This window comes from Mustela putorius, unplaced genomic scaffold (genome assembly GCF_011764305.1).
Source record: "Mustela putorius furo isolate JIRA1106 unplaced genomic scaffold, ASM1176430v1.1 tig00001118_pilon_pilon_pilon, whole genome shotgun sequence".
Classification (NCBI taxonomy): Eukaryota; Metazoa; Chordata; class Mammalia; order Carnivora; family Mustelidae; genus Mustela; species Mustela putorius.
In genome coordinates, this window is record NW_025421577.1 from 1042211 (window position 1) to 1061031 (window position 18821).

The window sequence follows — 18821 nt, forward strand, 5'->3', positions numbered from 1 at the left end:
GTTGGTGGGAATGCACACTGGTGCAGCCACTGTGGGAGACAGCACGGATATTTCTCAAAAAGCTAAAATTAGAGCTACCTGATGATCCAGCAGTCACACTACTGGGTATTAAAGAATACAAAAACACTAATTCTAAAGGGATACATGCACCCCTATGTTTATAGCAGCATTATTTACAAAAGCCAAGATTTGGAAACAGCCCAAGTGTCTACTGATAGACTAATTGATAAAGAAGATGTAGTGTATGTATGCAGTGGAATATTACTCAGCTATAAAAAAGAATGAAATCTTGCCATTTACAATGGCAGGGAGAGTGGTAGAGCAAACTAAGAAGACACACAGGTGGCCAACACGTACATGGAAAAATGCTTAATATCGCTAGTCATTAAGGAAATACAAATCAAAATCCCAATGAGATACCATTGCACACCCACTAGGTTGTCCACCATAAAAAAGACAAGAGATAATAAACACTGGAGAAGATGTGGAGAACAGGAAACTCTTGTGTACCATTGATGGGATTATAACTTGGTGCAGCCGTTGTGGAAAAAATATGGGAAGTCCTCAATAAAATAAAAATCGAACTTCTGTATGATTTGGCCATTCTATTTCTGGGACTATATCCAAAGGAATCAAAACCAGTAACTCGAAAAGATATCTGCACCCCATGTTTCCTGCATCTTTGTTTGCAACAGCCAAGACACAGAAACAACATTAAGCATCCACTGATGGATGAATAGGTGAAAAAGAGTGTTTGTGTGTCTATGTGTGATTGAATATTATTCAGGCATAAAAAAGAATGAAATCTTGCCATGTGCAACAGTATGCCTGGACCTTAAGGACATTATACTGAAGGAAATAAGTCAGATAGAGAAAGACAAATACTGTATGACTTAACTCATATGTGGAATCTACAAAAACAAAATAAAAACAAACTCGTAGAGAAAGAGATCAGATTTGTGGCTACCAGAGGTGGGATGAGGGAGAATTGGAAGGAGGGGTGGGGGCATGTCAAAAGAGAACAGCTTCCTGTTAAAGGATGAATGAGTTCTGGTGCTGTCGTGTCTAGCACGATGCCCATAGTTACCTTTGCTGTGGGGTGTGTAGGAGAGTTGTCAAGAGAGTAAATCCCAAGGGTGCTCATCACAAACAAAATTTTTTTTCTTTTTTTAAAAATTTTTTCATTGTATCTCTATTGAGATGACGGATGCTAACTAAACTTATTGCAATAATCATTTCATAATGTGTGTAAATCAAACCATTATGCTGAACATTTAAGCTTATATTACAGTCATGTGTATCAATTATATCTCAATAAAGCTGGGGGAAAACACATAATTAGTGCCTGCCATGCGTGTGATATAAACATACACTTAAATTTCCATTAAAATTTAAATTCCAGAACCATTTCACAATCTTATCCTCATAATAGTAATATTGCAGAGTACTGAATGCAAATATTTGCTTCATAATCCTCCTTTTCCCTGAAGACAACCATCGCTAAAAGATTGGTCTGTATCCATCTAGAAAGTCATGTACAGAAATACTTTTACATCAACGGCATCATATTACTGACTGTTGGGTCCTCTTTTACAACTGAATTATATGTGGTTTTTAAAAAAATGACACAAAGTGTCCAAAGACAGATAGTCCTGTTTTAATGGATCAGGGCTCTGGCTCACATTTTGTATAGTTCTCTTTATTCTGTTCTCTCTGTTTGCCTAGTTCTTAGGCTAGGTTCAAGAACGACCTCCAAATTCAGCATCTTCCATGGTGCGAAAAGGAGCTGATTTCTGTGTTTGTTGTTGTTGTTATTGTTGTTGTTTATTTGTTTAAGGGAATAAAGAAACCTGGTAGAATTTCCCTCATGCACACTGTTGCATGATTATGACTGTTACTTATTGAGATGTGGTCAGCACAATTGGCTGAGAGCATGGGGAGGGGGAGAAGAATGGTACATCTATAAAATTAGGTTCTTTCTTTTGGAAGAAGGAAGACAGTTGTAAGTGAGCGTTTGATCATTTCTGTCATTGTTTGCTGTAGTACCTGGCAGACCTAGAGTTGGCATTCTTATGCCTTAATTGGAACTATTTATTTACATTTGAGATTCTCCAGGTTCTTGAGCCAAACTAGGTCTAACAAGTTAAATCCTTATCTAGAAAAAGAGATCGCAAGTCTATGCTTCAGTTGTCTCCATAGCTGAGAAATGGAAAAGCCACATCCTTTTTCTGCCTTACTGGCTCAAGTACATTCATTCCACAAAAGTCTATGGAGTTGCTGTTGTGAATTCTGGGCTGGAGCTGCCAGAGGTCAATAAGAATGAATCTTTCCTCCTGAGAAATTTAGTGATGGAATCGTGAAGAGTAACTTTCCTCAATGAGAGTACAGAGAGGAAGGAGCTTCTGATAACTCACCCAGCGTTATTCCCCCAGCATCTCATCCTACATCACATCATAAGTGGCTGATGTCCTCAACAGGGAAGAGCTGTGTAAGGCTTAATGGATTAGTCCGTTTATATTGCAGACAATTTAATGTTATTATTTATATTGAAAGAGCAATTCCCAAATACCTACTATAACTTAACATTTTCTTTCCAGAGGCTGATTTCTATTTATCTTACTGTTCAGGAACATTCTTCGTAAAGCACAAATACTGCTTTGGGAGTGGAGTTATAATGCAAATAAATTAACAAATTACTAGCTTGATGGGATCATCTACCAGCATCTTGTGTAAAGCCTCTGTACATAGCCTTGTGCCTGTCTTCCATCTGTGAACTTGGAGAGGTGATTTAGAGGATGAACATGATTGTAATCTCCTGAAGGGCATATAGCTCAAAGTGTTCGCTGAGCCACCGTTATTTATCCACCGCTTATGTGAATGTGGATATTTGTCTGCAGTTAAAATGCACATCTTCTTTTAGTAGACGTTGCCTCTTTTATGGTCTTTCCGAAGCCAGACAGACTACTTTCCGCTCTGAAGCTAAGGATACTCCATGTTTCTGTGTATTTGAATGAAGTGATTTTCCAAGATGCCAGCATCGAACTCAATAAGGAGGCCAATTTAATTCACACGTAATTTAATCACTGTGGTGCAGTTATGTGCTGTTTTAGATGATGAATCTTGAATGTATAGATTATTTTATTTGATTACTCTCATTCAATTTGGGCATCTTCCTCAGAATTTTGTGTGTGTGTGTGTGTGTGTGTTTAAGATTAAAAAAAAAAATCTTACATATGGAAATCTTTGATAGTGAATGAATCAGATGGTAAATTCATCTGATAAACTATTCCTGAATTTACTAGTGATTTAAAGAGATTCATAACCTGTCTAGCCAACCATCCCCTAATTTTAATTCTCTTGAAGTTCTACCTTATTCTCGTAAAACATCCCAGTCTTTTTTTCTTTTTTTTTAAGATTTTATTTATTTGACAGACAGAGATCACAAGTAGGCAGAGAAAGAGGAAGGGAAGCAGGCTCCCCGCCAAGCAGAGAGCCTGATATGGGGCTTGATCCCAGGACACTGAGCCGAAGGCAGAGGCTTTAACCCACTAAGCCACCCAGGTACCCCGAACATTCTAGTCTTATCGTAGTCTTTCTTCTTTCTTTCACACCTGTTCAGCAGATGATACCACCCATACGCCCCTCCTCCCCTAACTCGTCTTTCTCCTTAGCCTGCTTGAGTTTTCCCCAGAGCACTATTACCTTTCGACAAAGTATGCATGTCTGTTTTTGTTTTTCTTTCTATTGTTTTTCAAGACCACCTGTCCCCACTAGGGTGTGAACCCCATGAGAGCCAGGTTTTCAGTGTGTGGTGACCACTCGCTCTAACCACTACCACATGGGATGCAGGTTATGAACCAGATTTCAGTAAATCTGCCACTGGCAGAACCGCAAGGTAGACCCTACAAACCCCAAATCAGAGGGCTGAAAAGTGCCAAAAATTGGGTTTCTGCTACTCTTGTAATAGCTTTGAAGGGAAGGTAGAACTTTTGCCTGTGAAGTGTAGCTCTTTTTCACATTGCCTCTTGCTGTTGTGAAAGAAAAGGGGTATTTTCAGAAGGGGACATGTGAAGTTAAACTTTGGGGTCAGGTACCCACCATCCTTGTTGGCCTGGGAAATCCAGGTTGGACACCCATCCTTGTTGGACAATCCAACAACAAGCTGTTGTCACAGCTTAATTCTTGCAAGTTCCCTTTTTTACTGTCCAGAGGGTCTCATCCGGGCGAGGATTTTTTTGGCCATCCCCAGGCATGGTGCCTTTGTGAACCCGATAAAAGTTCTAGTACCTTTCCCCAGAAGAAAACATAGATAATACACACATGTACAAAATCTGTCACATGATTTCAGATGTGACCATTTAAAAGGAGGCCACGCAGTTCATTGGAGTTGCAGACACACATGCATAGAAGCTGTCCTGTTTTATACAATGAATCTCAGAGCTGTAAGAGAAAGACCAAGACAGGGGTGATCTACATAACCGGGAGATGCCGGAGACCAGATGGGACATTTAAGGCAGGACTGGTAATTACAACCAGATTATGTTCCTGTGGCTTCTGAGGTCATGGTGAGGGCAATAGCTCTAAGAGTGCGTGGTGCCATGGGCCCATTCTCTGCTGGACTGGGAAACCTCAGGACTGCCCCTAGACCTTTCACAGAGTGCAGAAAGTAGCACCCAAGGATGCACGGAATGGGCTTCATACTGTAGCGTACCAATTCTCATAATTCTGGCGAACGGGAGATGGGGATGGACATACCAAAAGCGTTGCATTACATGACAGGAGAGAAGCAGCAGTGACCCGGGAAGATTTAGCACTTCGTAGGCTGGAGTTAGTAACCTACAGATGAGTAACCTCAGTGTGTGGTCTCTGCAGAGGAGATGGTGAGAGAGAGTCTGAAAGCCAGGATGATTGCTTCCCAGACAGGCCCGCAGGGTGTAAGAGGAATGTATGCCTTGAAAACACTAGGAAAATGCTTTTCTGGCGGGTGAAGGAATAAAAATAAGGTTTCGGGGTCAGAGATAAAAAAGGGATTTGTCTGTACACATCTGTGGCCTGGAAATTTTGATTTGTTTCTAGTGGCTTACAGAATAGAAGTGTTAGTATGTATAACAATTATAGGAGGAGAGAAATGAATTCTCTCATTGACATAGTCATGAGCTCTAGTTGCTAAACCAGCAGGTTGGATTTGAGGAGGATCCTGCCTGGATACATAAATTTGGTTGATTGGTTTGTAGTTTTTCCCCATAAGGAGTTGCTGCTGCTTCTGAGAGCCACTCAAGTATGGATTAGGAAAGAATCTGTGCACCTCGACGGGTCGAGCCAATCATCAAATCACCCTCTGTGTCTGTTCCCTGTGCAGACTGTTTCTGATTTAATTGTTGCTATGTGACTTCAGTGTTTGTGAGGGAATGTAGGCGCTGGTTTCTCTTTCTTTCTCCCTTCTTCTGTCCATCCGCCATCCGGTCTGGACTCATTCACTCCCTGAATATGCTCTGTTTTCGGCAGATAGCATTTCTTGTAAGCTTGCCACACTCATGCCTCAGCTTAGATTCCTGGGTCTTTCAGAAGTTCACTCCCTTGTTCTGTGCACGTGTTCCAAGTGTCCTCTTCCTTGACCAGTTTTGTAAGTCTCCCGGCCAGCAGTAGTATTTCCACTCACAGAGCCCCCTGTCGCTGGGTTTTGACGGTTGCTTATGCTTCTCTTGTTTTATATTACGTAACAACTATTTGGTATGTATTATACCCACTTTTTTATGTGAAAATGGCTTTTATGTCTGAAAAGCTTTTTATTTCACTTGTTTTTTTGTAGAGCAGTTTTAGGTTTATGGAACATTATTGAGAACATTCCCATATCTCCTGCCCTCAGTTTCCCTGTAATTATGGTCTTGCCTTCGTGGCACACTTGTTACAGTTGGTGAGCCCGTGTTGATGGCATCCTGATTGCAGAAAGGCACACAGTTTACATTGGGGTTCACTCTTCATGCTGTATGTTCTGTGAGTTTTAACAAAGGTTTGATGTCATGTATCTATGATGATTGTGCCATACAGAATGGTTTCACCACCCTAAAAATCCCCTGTGCTCCCCCTATTATTCCTCCCTCCCCCAACCACTGGAAACTACTGATCTATTACTGTTTCCATAGTTTTGCTTTTTCCATAGTTTCATGTAGTTGGAATCATACAGTACATACTCTTTTCACACTAGTTTCTTTCACACAGCAGTGTGTATTTGAGACTCCTCTGTGTCTTTGCCTAGCTTGATAGCTCATTTCTTTTTATTGCTGAAGAGTGTTCCATTGTATGGGGCCCCAACAGTTTATCCATTCACCTGCTGAAGGACATCTCGGATGCTTACAAATTTTGGCAATTGTAAATAAAATTGCTGTGAACTCACATGCAGGTTTCATGTAGATATAAACTTTAAATTCCTTTGTGTGAACACTAAGGAATGTGACTGCAGGATGACAGCATTAACAATATGCTTATTTTTGTAAGACACTCTCTTCCAAAGTCGATATGTCATGTTGCATTCCTGCTAACAATGAACTAGAGTTCCTGTTCCTCCACATCACCCTCAGCATTTGCTGTTGTCAGTCTTTGGATTTTAGCCATTCTTACAGATGTGTAGTGGTATCTTATTGTGACTTTAGTTTGCAATTCCCTGATGACATACTATGTTGAGCATTTTTCATATGCTTATTTGCTATCTGATGTCTTCTTTGGTGAGGGGCCCATGAGATCTTTTTTTAACTGGGCTGTTTCTGTTTCTGTTTCTGTATTTTAAGAGTACTTAGTATATTCTGGATGACAGTCCTTTATCATATATGTATTTTGCAAAGATTTTCTCCCATTTATGGCTTGTCTTTCCATTTGGCTAACACGATCTTTAACATAACAGAGGATTTAATTTTAATGAAGCCTAGCTTGTCAAAATTTTTTCTCATGGATCATGCTTTGGTGGTGCTATCTAAAATGTCCTTGCAAAACCCGGGGTCATGCAGATTTTTGCCTGTGTTACCTTCCAGGGGTTTTACTGTTTGATGTGTTACATTTAAGTATGTGATCCAATTCTAATTAATTTTTAGAAAGGGTTTAAGGACTATATCTAGATATTATTATTTTTTTTCTTTTTCATGAGGATGCCCAGTTATTCCAGCGTTATTTGGTAAAAAGATCATCCTTTTTTCATTGCATTACCTTTGACTGTTGGCCTAAGATCAGTTGACTGTATTTATGTGGATCTGTTTTCTGGGCTTTTTCTTCTGTTCTAGGGATCTCTTCGTTCTTTTGCCAGTGCCACACTGTCTTGATTAAGTCTCAATGTTGGCAGAGTGTCCATCTTCTTAATTTTTCTCCTTCAGTGTTGTGTTGGCTATTCTGAGTTTTTTTTTTTTTTGCATTCCCATATAAGCTTTAGAATCAGTTTGTCAGTATCTACAAGATAACTTGCTGGGATTTTCACTGGAATTGTATTGAATTGTTCTGTTAGAATCAGTGTATCCGTCTTTGAATCCCTCACCTTTTTTTTTCTTTTAAAGAATTTATTTATTTATCAGAGAGCATGAGTGGGGGGAGAGGCAGGGGGAGAAGCAGGCTCTGCACTGAGCCTCACTTGGCGCTCTGTTCCAGAGCCCTGAAATCCTGGCCTGAGCCAAAGACAGATGCTTTACCAACCGAGCCACGCAGGTATCCTGCATCCCTCACTTTTTTATAGTAAATGAATCTGAAATTTATAGTTTATTATTACATGGGGTTTATTATTTCTCATAGTAGATTCATTTAGAGTTCATGTAAGGTTCGTATTTCAGTTAATTATTTTCCCCAGTAGGTAAGCAAAGTTCCGTCCTTGTTCATGACTGATTATTCCATTTCTTATTGTGATACTTTTTAGTCATACATTAAATTCATACATCCCCAAATATGTTACTCTAAATGAAACATTCTGTCATACATGTTTGTCGATTATTATACCCAAACAGCACTGATTTGATCATTGTATTTTGGAAATGTTTTAATATTTAGTAGGGCAAGTTCCACCTCATTATTTTCCCCCTCACAGATTGTTAATACTTTTCTTCCTGATTAGTTTTCCCAAATGAATTTACTTGTGGTATTTAATTGAACATAGTAATTCTCATGAGAATCTATCTGGAAGAGAGCTACTATATTATTCGTTAGCACCTATCTATTTGAATTTGTTAACATTAAAGTTTACGCAAGAGCCATTGTGACATATTCTGTGCTTAAAGAAAAAGTGGGTGTTCCTGAGGCTTTGAAAAATTCAGAAAGCAATTTAAGCAGTTTTACAGGAACTGTTCCTTTTCTAAAATGGGAATAATTTAGGAATGGTAGATCTTAGTCTTCTATCACTTAGTTTAACTTTTAGACAGAAAAAAATACTTTCATGTAGATTTTCTAAACTCTTTTCTACAATTGAGTTAAATGTGCTGGTGTGGGAGATTGTCGAGTTTACTGTAGTGTGTTAAAGCTGTTCCGTTGTTTCATATACTCCCCAAAATATGAAGGTTTCTGCCTGATTAATAAAGTCTGAATAAAGCCAAGAAATTGGACCAAAGTATAATTCAGTGAATTTTTCTGGACTTCCCTTTTGTGACTTCATTTGCTTAATTAAGTTTATGATGAGCTTTTTTTTTTTTTCTTCAGCTGATGACAGAGAGGACTTTGAGGTCTCATGTGGTTTAAAGTACAAACCACGTTCAATATTGAATTATGGAGATATCCCTTTTTTAAAATTATAATTTCCTCAGCATTATCACTACATCTCTCCATTCTAATTTAATACTTCATATTTTCCATTTTAGTATTATGTGGCTCACTCCAGAGAGCATTAGGTAAATACCTCAGTTTGAGATCTGGTGAATCTTTAAATCTGTTATTTGTAAATATATATGAAAATCAAAAAGAAAGCAGAAATAAAGAAAAAATATATCCTTGTAACTGTGAAAACTAATAGTTACAAGGGAGAAAGTGAGTATAAAAATACCCACCACAGTATCCGTAGTAGTAGATTCGTAATAAGTATTAGTTTCTTTTCTGTTGCCAAGGGATAAACTTGGTGCTTGTTGAGATGTAATTAACCTATCTACATGCCAGTATTTTAATAAAAGTATATAATGTGATTTTAATTCCTTATTCAATGGCAGTTGGGTAACTCATTCAACAAATAACTAGGCACCAAGGAATCTGTTTTGTTTTGCGGAGGTGGGAGAAAGGAAACATGTAAGCCAAAACAAAGTAGGGTTGTTTTTTTTTTTTAAAGATTTTTTTTTTTTTTTTTTAATTTGTCATGAGAGAGAAGCGAGAGCAAGCACAGGCAGACAGAGAGGCAGGCAGAGGCAGAGGGAGAAGCAGGCTCCCTGCCAAGCAAGGAGCCCGATGTGGGACTCGATCCCAGGACGCTGGGATCATGACCTGAGCCGAAGGCAGCCGCTTAACCCACTGAGCCACCCAGGCGTCCCAAAGTTGTTGTTTTTTTAATTTAAATCTACTTAGCCAACATACAATACATCATTAGTTTTAGATGTAGACTTCAGTAATTCATCCGTTGTATAAACACTCAGTGCTCATTACGTGATGTAACCTCCTTAATGCCCATCACCCAGTTACCCCATCCCCCCTCCCCCCTCCCCTCCAGCAACCTGTTTGTTTCCTAGTGTGAAGATTCTCTCATGGTTTGTCTCCCTCTCTGATTTTTCCCCATTCAGTTCTCCCTCTCGTACCCCATGATCCTCTGTGCTATCTCTTATATTCCACATATGAGTGAAACAGCATGATAATTGTCTTTCTCTGATGGACTTATTTCACTTAGCATAATACATTGCAAATGACAAGATTTCTGTTTTGGGGTTGTTTTTTTTTTTTTTTTTTTGATGGCTGAGTAGTATTTCAGTGTGTATGTGTGTGTGTGTGTGTGTGTGTGTCACACACACCACATTTTTATCCATTCATCTGTCAATGGACATCTGGGCTCGTTCTATAGTTCGGCTGTTGTGGACATTGCTGTTGTAAACGTTGGGGTGCACGTGTCCTTTCAGATCGCTGCATATGTATCATTGGGTTTAATACCCAGTAGCACAATTGCTGGGTTGTAGGGTAGCTCTATTTCTACTTTCTTGGGGAACCTCCCTGCTCTTCTGCAGAGTGGCTACACCAGCTTTCATTCCCACCAACAGCATGAGGGGGATCCCCTTTCACTGAATCCTTGCCAACATTTGTTGTTTCCTGACTTGATGATTTTAGCCATTGTGACTGCTGTGAGTGAGGTGCTGTCTCGTTGTGGTTTTGATTTGTATTTCCCTGATGCGGAGTGATGAAAAACAAAGTGGTTTTAATTTATTTTGGGGGTTTTACTGTTTGGGCCAGACTTGTTTGAAAAACTGGGGGAAAATTTTCGTAGTTCCATTTCTAAGTTGTAATAGATCACTCACTACTCCAGCTGTTGAATGGATAAGTAAATTGTGATGTATTCATGCAATGGAATCTTACAAAGCTGGGAAAGTGAATTAATTACTACCACATACAACAACATGATGACGTTTATAAACTAAATGTCCGCTAAAGGAGCTAGATGAAAAGAGGACATAGTCTGTATTTTCAAAATAAGAAAAGGCAACTAATTAATAGTGATAGAATAATGGTTACCTTCAGGGTGGATGTGAAGGTAGCCTCGAGGTCATAGTAGTGTCCTATATTTAGATCTGGGTGCTGATTACATGGGTTTGTTTACTCAGTAAAATTTCAGCAAACTGTATACTCATGACTTACATATTTTTCTGAACTGATTATGTTCATTAAAACATGGCCTCTCCAGATCATAATTTACTTTAAAAAAATCTAGATGACTTCATCATATTTTGAATCCTGGAACACAGTGTGCAAATTTTCATGTCCCCACCCCTTCCCTTGCAGTCTTAATAATAAACAGCCTGTGTGGTGAAGAATTATTTATAGGGTAGGACAGTTTTTTTCTTTTCATTTTTCTGTAATTTATTACTTAAAAAAAAATAACAACACGGTAGTAGATTGTAGGCTTGCACTGAATATTTTAATTACTTTTTTTGTGTTTTGCCTTGATATTAAAAACTGTATATTCATGATGAATGTTTTATTGTTGCAGTGTAATTATTTAGAAATGTATCTATGCAGAAAACCAAACATGCCTCGAACAACTGAAATTTAACATCTTTGATGTTACAAGAATTTGGGACACCTGGCTGGCTCAGTCTGTAGAGCGTCTGAGTCTTGATTGCAGGGTTGTGAGTTCAAGGCTCACATTGGGCATGGAGCCTACTTTAAAAAAATCTTGAGGTGCCTTTTACTTTTTCTTACTTAGATGTTAACACATTGTATTGGGTAGCACTTACCAGAAGAAATAGGCTATAGAGCAATTTCAAATTAAATGCAAAATAAAATTTTGAAACAAAAGAGCCTGGGTGGCTCAGTCCATTGGGCATTTGCCTTCGGTTCAGGTCATGATCCCAGGGACCTGGGATGGTGCCTGGCATCATGCTCCCTGCTCAGTGGGGAGTCTGCTTCTCCCTTTCCCTCTGCCTCTCCCCTCTGCTCATGCATGCTCTCTCTCTCTCTCTCTCTTACTCAAATAAATAAATAAAAATATTGGACAAAAAAGAAAAAATGATATAACTTGAGTATGGTGTATGTAGTAGTGGTATGGGATTATGGGCTTTGAAGTCAGAGACCCAATTTCAGGTCAAGTTCCATTGTTTTTTAACTAAGTAACTTTTTTTTTTTCATTGTGTTCCTAACACCTTTATATTTCCTTTGTTTCTTCATATTGTAAAATGCAGACAGTAAGATTACATGTAAAGTATTTAGTTCAAAGCAGAGCACATAGTAACTGCTTAATGGGTGGCTTATAGGTTTAATAACAATAAAATTTTTCAGCTTACACAGTAAAATGAGTTAAGCAATTTGGAAGAAGCAACCATTTTTTTTTTTTTTGAGGTTGTGGAATAGTTCATGTTTATATGTCCAAAATGTATTAATTAAAATATGAATATAAAAAGAGATGTCCTATGAACATTCCATCTTTCATATAATGATATAATTCAGAATAATTACTTTTGTATTATATTTTTAACTCCTGTTCTCTCTGTTAAATGAGGTTGGTATTTAAATTTTGTTTTTCTTAATGGAAGTTTTGTTTTATTTGAAAAATGAGGTTGCCCTTTATTTAGTCATATTATGATAGAATATTTGATGTAATTTCCTAGTGATATTAAAATATTTATTTTCTCTCGATTAATGAAATCTCTGTATTTTTTTTAAATGCCACATGTTTGGATAATAAATGATTGGAATGAATGTTCATTTGTCTTTCATGCTTTATGGATTTGATAATTATTTAAACTCTAAAATTAATCAAGGTTATTGTGGACCTTATATTCCCCTTCTTCATTAGCTCCAAGAAATCATTCTCCTCTTCACCATTTGCAGGCATTTAATGAAATGATTCTTGTTAACATTAATAAGAGACGTGTCATGAAATCTTTCTGCATCGCTTATGCATAATTACAACTTTATTGCACTTTCGTCTTGTAAATCTGTGGGCTATTTGTCTTGTCTTATGTGTTGATCTGATAATTCATCCCCAGCACATTCTGTTGCTAAGCCTTTCTTTGGGTATTGGGATACAGAATTTGGTATATTGCTACTAATTCTTGCTACCTAAGAACTGTTTCTCTTTGTTAATATACATCATTAAAGAACTTCTATTATTAATAACAGTTTTGATTCTTTTTTTTAACAGTTTTGATTCTTAATTATAAGTTCTCTTTCCTCTAGAAAAATCCTGCAATCCTCTGTCTTTGCACTGATGCAAATGTGTGTGCATGAGAGGGAATATTTAACATTTAGAAATGAAATAGTAATGGGCTAATATAATGTCTTTGCTAATCATTATAGTCACTGAAATGGTGTATTTTGTTTTCCTGACAAGTATTTAAATAATTGCACATTTCCTTGAATTGTTGTTCTTGAAAGACAATAAATACTAGAATTTGTCCTTTTGGAGGTAGAAAAATAAATGGTAACTATTTTATAACTGACTAAATTTAACTAACTTCCCTTTGCCCCAGAATCCAGAGAAATAAATTCATCACTCTAAGAGGTTAATGTTTAAAATGAGGACTTGTGCTTTGTATCATAGCCAAATACCTTAAAAATGTATAGTGAAAACTGGGCCTTTGCATTCAGTAAATTTTTCTTTCTTATTAGCAGTTTTGTGTTTTTAAAATGCATAGTTTGGGAAGAGGTTTAGTACAGATTTTCCAGGGGACTAGCCAAATTGTTAAGTAAATCAAAGTGCTCCATTACAAGAAATCTAAGTGAATAGAAATTCACTGGGGCTTCAGAACAATTCTATCTGTATATTTAGGTTGATATTTTTATATCACTTTATAATATCTTAAAGATAACCACTCCATATATTATATTTTATGCACATTTCCTTTTAGAAGCTTGTTTACCAAGGGAAGCAGATTCTTATCTAGGACCCAAGATTTCTGGCCAAATAACGTTAGCGTCTTCCCTGATTAATGGATTTTCTAAGAAAAAAGGTTACAAATAAACTTAAATGGATGAGGAATCTGAAGAAAACCTCCAGTGTCACAGGACACTGATCATACGTATTATAGAAGGGAGGTAGGTCATGGAAATTTAACTCTGACACAGAGTATTCTCTTCAGTGTCAAATTTTTCTGTTCCTTTTGTTCTGATTGATTGGCTTGGAGTCCTAAGGCATTGTAGAAGATGGTCCTTGTTGATATATGGTTTTAAATTCTATTTTACACTTAGGGACTATAATTATAGTCCCTGAGTTTTTTAAAGAATCACATAATGATTATAAGGCTAACATACATTCAATAATAAATGCAATTTTAAAGATAATTTGATGCTGATATAATTTCAGAATTATTCGGCAAGGCATGCCTTTTGTTATATTGTGACATTTTATACAATATTAAGATTGGAATAAGAGAAGTTTAGTAAAACTGTATCACATGAAAGGTTTTTAGAGTTAGATGCTGTATTTCTAAAGTGACCTTTTTTATTAAAAAGATACTTAGTGGAGAACAGTCCTCCCTAAATCAGGAGGCCTATTAGGTTTGAGAATAAGGTAAAGGAAGGTTCATGTTTGATTCTGAATATGTTGGATTAGTATTATTTCATGTACCTGGTGCTTTTCTAGCCTAATAACTTTAGAAGTTCCAGTCACTAAATTAATTGAGTTTTCTTTTTGTTTCAAGAGATTAAAATGTTATTAATGAAAATTTTGAATATTTTTATTATCCGTTAGAGTTAGTAGTAGATTTTGGTGCAGGGATCTCATAACTGTTTATTTATGTGAGATTAACTGAAACGTTGCCAGGTCTGTATTTGTTTGCTTGTTATTTATTTTGGCTTTTTCTTTCCACAGCAAGTTGATGTGGAAAAATGGGTATGTGTTTCCATGTATTTACAAAGAAATCGTAATCTAAGTGAGTGCATGTTTGCTGTTGCCTCTAATCGTTCTGCTTTGCTTCCCAGTGTGGCTTGGACTCTTGAGTCTTCAAAATAACTGCTGTCTTGTAACGAACCCATCTTGTACTGATCTCTAGTTAGAACCTTACAAATGTTTATTTTTTCTTCATCTGAAATGAGGTAGATTGAAATCCTCCCCACACCTTAGAAGTATAGGCTTTCTCTGTCAGTGGCTTTGTAATTAGGATATGCTTTTGATCAAAGGAAGGCTTTGAATTAATGTTAATCAATTCAAAGGAATGAATATTGTGTATCTCTTATCAGAAAAATCTAGACTCTTTCAAGTCCTATTTCCTGGCTCCTTTATTTTTCCAGGTAACTATGGAAACGGTTTGTTATCTGTGTGAATGTAATCTTTAAAAGCTAAGGTGAATGGCAGTAGCATGAAGTAAGGTGCCATGGCAGGATTCTGGAGATTAACTGGACCAAAATTGTGACACACTGTGTGAAGTAGCCAAATGACTACATTGGTGTCACTTTCCTCTTCTGCTAACAAGAGAGGGAGAGAGAAGGATCCTTCCAGTCCTGAAAACCCTGATTATCCCAAATAATTCTGAATGGAGATTAGAGTCTTACCAACACTGAAGTTCCCCATCTACTTTTTTTTTCAGAGCATGCAGAACAGTGAGGCATATTGTATTATTTTCATAGTTGTGTTATTTTGTGTTGATTTGCTCTGTGACTTAATAGGATGACCTTTTAAAGATTGGCTTAACTGGTGGGTTCATTTTTATCTTTATTATTTTTCCTGATCATGGGATCAGATCTCAATATTCTCCATATTGTGAATATTTTGCTGCTTTTTCGGGAGCCTTTCAGTGGTTTCCCAGATGAGTGCAAGTTCACCTCTTTTTTTGTGAATCTTGGTTCTTTTGCACTTACTGTATCCTTTTATATTCATGGAAACCTTTTTTTTTTTTTTTTTAAATGAGTGGCCATTTCCATGATGATGACATGTATATATTGATTTTGAGAACTACTTTTATATTATATATCTGGCAACAATGTAAATTCATTATCTATTCATAGCTAAACTATTCCTAATTTTGTTCAATTTGTTTTTGTTTTGTATCTTTGGTTTTTTTGTATCTTGTATCTTTGTTTTTGTTTTCGTATCTTCTATGCCTGTAGCTAAAGTTCTGACCCAAGCTTTACATTGTTCTGGTTTTGGGAACAAAAGTCTGTTTCTAAGAACATGTTTGTCACTTTTTGGGGTCTTCTGGCAGTATCAGCCATCCTGAAACAAGTCTTTTTGTGTTTTCTTATCTTTGTACCCCATCACTTCCATTACACTATTTCTGTGCCGTACCTAGATCACTTTTTCTTGAACCAACTATTCAAGCCTCTTTCAAATCTCCCGGGAGTAGGATGCTCACAGAGATAGAAACCCCCTTTGCCGTTGTCTGTAAGTATTTCCCTTTCTTCCTCTGTGTAGCTGGTTACTTTTGATCTGCCTCACTATGTGGCTTTTCTCTCTCTTACTTTTGTAACAATTTCACATCTCAAAATTAAGTTTATTTCTAAACCTTTGCAATGGAGATTTCTTTTTTGATCCTGAGAAAGTAATGGAAGTAATATTGAGCTGAAAATCAGGCAGTTCCTCACCTTATGTAGGTTCTCTGTAGATTATTATCTTATCTATAGGGTTAGTATCTGGACTAGTCCTTTCTTGTTCTAAAATATTACCATCATATTAATAATAAAACATGGGTGGTGGAATATACTGCCATTTAGATATCATATAATTAAAATACCTTGCTGGATTCATTTGAGAAAACTGATAATCACTGTGCGCATAGGACTTGGTAAATTTTAGATTTGAGCTCTTTCTTTCTTTGAAGACTTGTGTAATTCAAATCTTATGCATTTGTCATTAGAAGTTTGAAATTCTACTGTTAACAGGTACCTTGAAGGGTAACCAAAAACACATTAACTGCCTACCTACCTACCTGCTCTGGTGGGGCTTGTTCTCCTCTATCCCATTAGTTAAATTAGGATGGGTCCTATGGCCTTTCTTATATTCAGACCGTCATTTTGAGTTACAAGTCTCATTTTTGTAATTAAATCTCCCAATCCTGTGTAATAGGTGAAGTCTGAAGGTAATGCAAGTTACTTGCATTGGGGCTCAGGCTGCTCCCGGTGGGAGGCCTGCAGGGGAAAGGGCTGTGGGGAGCTGCGTCTCACTTCGCTGCTGGGTTCCTCATACTTCTGCCCCTTGTCCAGAGTTCCTGCCCCTCTCCAGGTGCAACGGAAACATGGGAGAAGAGGAGAGTTGGCAGGGGGTCTTTATTGATGGCAGTGCCGTTCATCAGCTTTGCCCGGTGTTAAAGCTGACTTTGGAGGCATCTGGGAAGGTTTTCTGGGGGCATGCTCATCACCTGTGGCTTTCTTGCTGCCACCAGTGGTTCCCCCACCTAGTTGGTGGTGATGACTGCCTTGTCCTAAGTTCTCTTGGGGGCATTACAGACCTCTTTAGGCTGGCTCTTTCTAGGTCGGCCAGTTTGCTTGTTGGCAGCAAGCCACTTCCCAGTGGCAGCCCTGCACTCTGCAGACACATCCTGCTTGGCGAGAGTGTCTCTTCCCCTTGATCTTCAGGCACAGTCAGATGCTGGTCTCTAGTGTCCTGCTTCCTGAGGACACAGGTGTCCCTGAAGCCACACTTGCTAGGCCTGCGGTAAAGGCAAGCTTGGTTTGGGGGGAGAGCAAAACCTACCTCCAGGAAACCATCTCTTTGCTCTCCATCTGTTTCTGGAAGACCAGAACTGGGGATCAGCCAAAGGCAGCAAGTGGATCTTCAGCCACCCGCTTTGGTGTCCCTGCTTAGGTGGTTTAGAATGTGGTAGTATTTGCCATCACTTTGTTCTGAGACAGGTGTTCTACTTTAACGCTCTTATATTTATCTGTGTAGTACAGTTAACAACCCCAGACGAAGACCTTTAGGAGCATTCTAAAACTTAGATACATGTGGAAATTAAGATGGCTTCTTTATCCATTTTCTGATAACATGATTCTGGATAGCTGTATCCAAGGTCGATCAATCAGTCTTAATCAATGTTTTCCTCCCTCCCTCCTTCCCTCTCTCCACTTGTTTCCCAGTGTCTCTTTGAGCATCTTTGAGTATTTTGCATGTAATCATGAGCCCATTGAGTAATCAAATGCTGCTCTTCATGCACCAAAGGAGAATAACATTGGTGAGTCCTGGGTAATAGGTGATTGATTGCCTGTTATTTTCCTCTGCTCCACCCTAGCCTTTTGGCACCCTTAATCCAAAGCACTGGTCTCTAACGTGGGGCCTGGGATTGCAGGTCACAGGTGGAGTTGGGGAGAAGGAATGGGGAGGGTTGTGATATTTTTATACGTGGTGCATTGTTTATAGACAAAATGAGGTCTTGTATATTTACTTGCTCTTTTTAAGAATACATTGATGCCATTGTAATTGTTAAGATGATAGAAAGTTCTTTCAAATGTTCCTATCTCAAAGCAGTTTTTAAGAAGATGATGTGTTTTCTTATGCAAGTACTATTATGTGAGGGTCTGTGAAATGCTTTCATGTTATCAAGGTTCATTCATGTTTGAAATGGTTTTAAAAAATGGAATCTTCTGCATCTTGATCTACACCATTTTCTCTATGTAGAGTGTAGTCTGAGCATAGGTGATACTTTATGTATCTTCAGGTCAATATGATATGTATAGTCTGTGTGGAGATCAATTCATTGTTTTTGATTTAAGAGATCTTTTTCACCAGACAAGCTACTCAAAGAGGAAAGCCCTAAATAGTTCTTCTGTTTCATGTTTTAGATGTTCATATAGCTCAGTGATTTACAAACATCTGTCTGAGAGATAAAATAGGAGGTTTATAGTAACTTATAAGAATAATTTATTTTTTTTACTCTTCTAAAGAAGAACTAGATATAAATTATATATCTATGTTTGTAGATATACAAAAAAGAAATAAATTATAAGAATAATTTATTTTTTTATTAATTTTTTTTTACCCTTCTAAAGATAGATAATTCCGCATATATGTCAAATCCATTACACTCAAAAGAAAAGGCAGTCCATTTAAACCTTGCCTGGACCGAGTTATTGATAGTTTGAAAATGACAACATTACTACCAATCTGCCCCCCAGAATATAATGAATTTTTTAAAAGGTACGAGCATGCACATATAACTAGATGCCAGGGATCGTCATTAATATGAACAATGCGAGAACGTAGCCCTGAGCTTTATCATTAAGGTACCATTATTCTTTCATGG

The 18821-nt window shown here is 37.6% G+C and overlaps 1 protein-coding gene across 7 annotated transcripts in view; it reads left to right on the plus strand.

Moving 5' to 3' along the window:
• The window catches only part of RYR2 (ryanodine receptor 2), a 738653-nt gene that overhangs the window by 286346 nt on the left and 433486 nt on the right, over positions 1-18821 (plus strand). For 4 of the 7 annotated variants that reach the window (XM_045087357.1, XM_045087359.1, XM_045087360.1 and 1 more), the window contains exon 4: positions 14459-14479. The exons of the other annotated variants lie outside the window; for them this stretch is intronic. In XM_045087357.1, coding sequence (XP_044943292.1) covers positions 14459-14479 — 21 coding nt within the window. The remainder of the gene's footprint in view (positions 1-14458; positions 14480-18821) is intronic. 7 annotated transcript variants of the gene reach the window in all.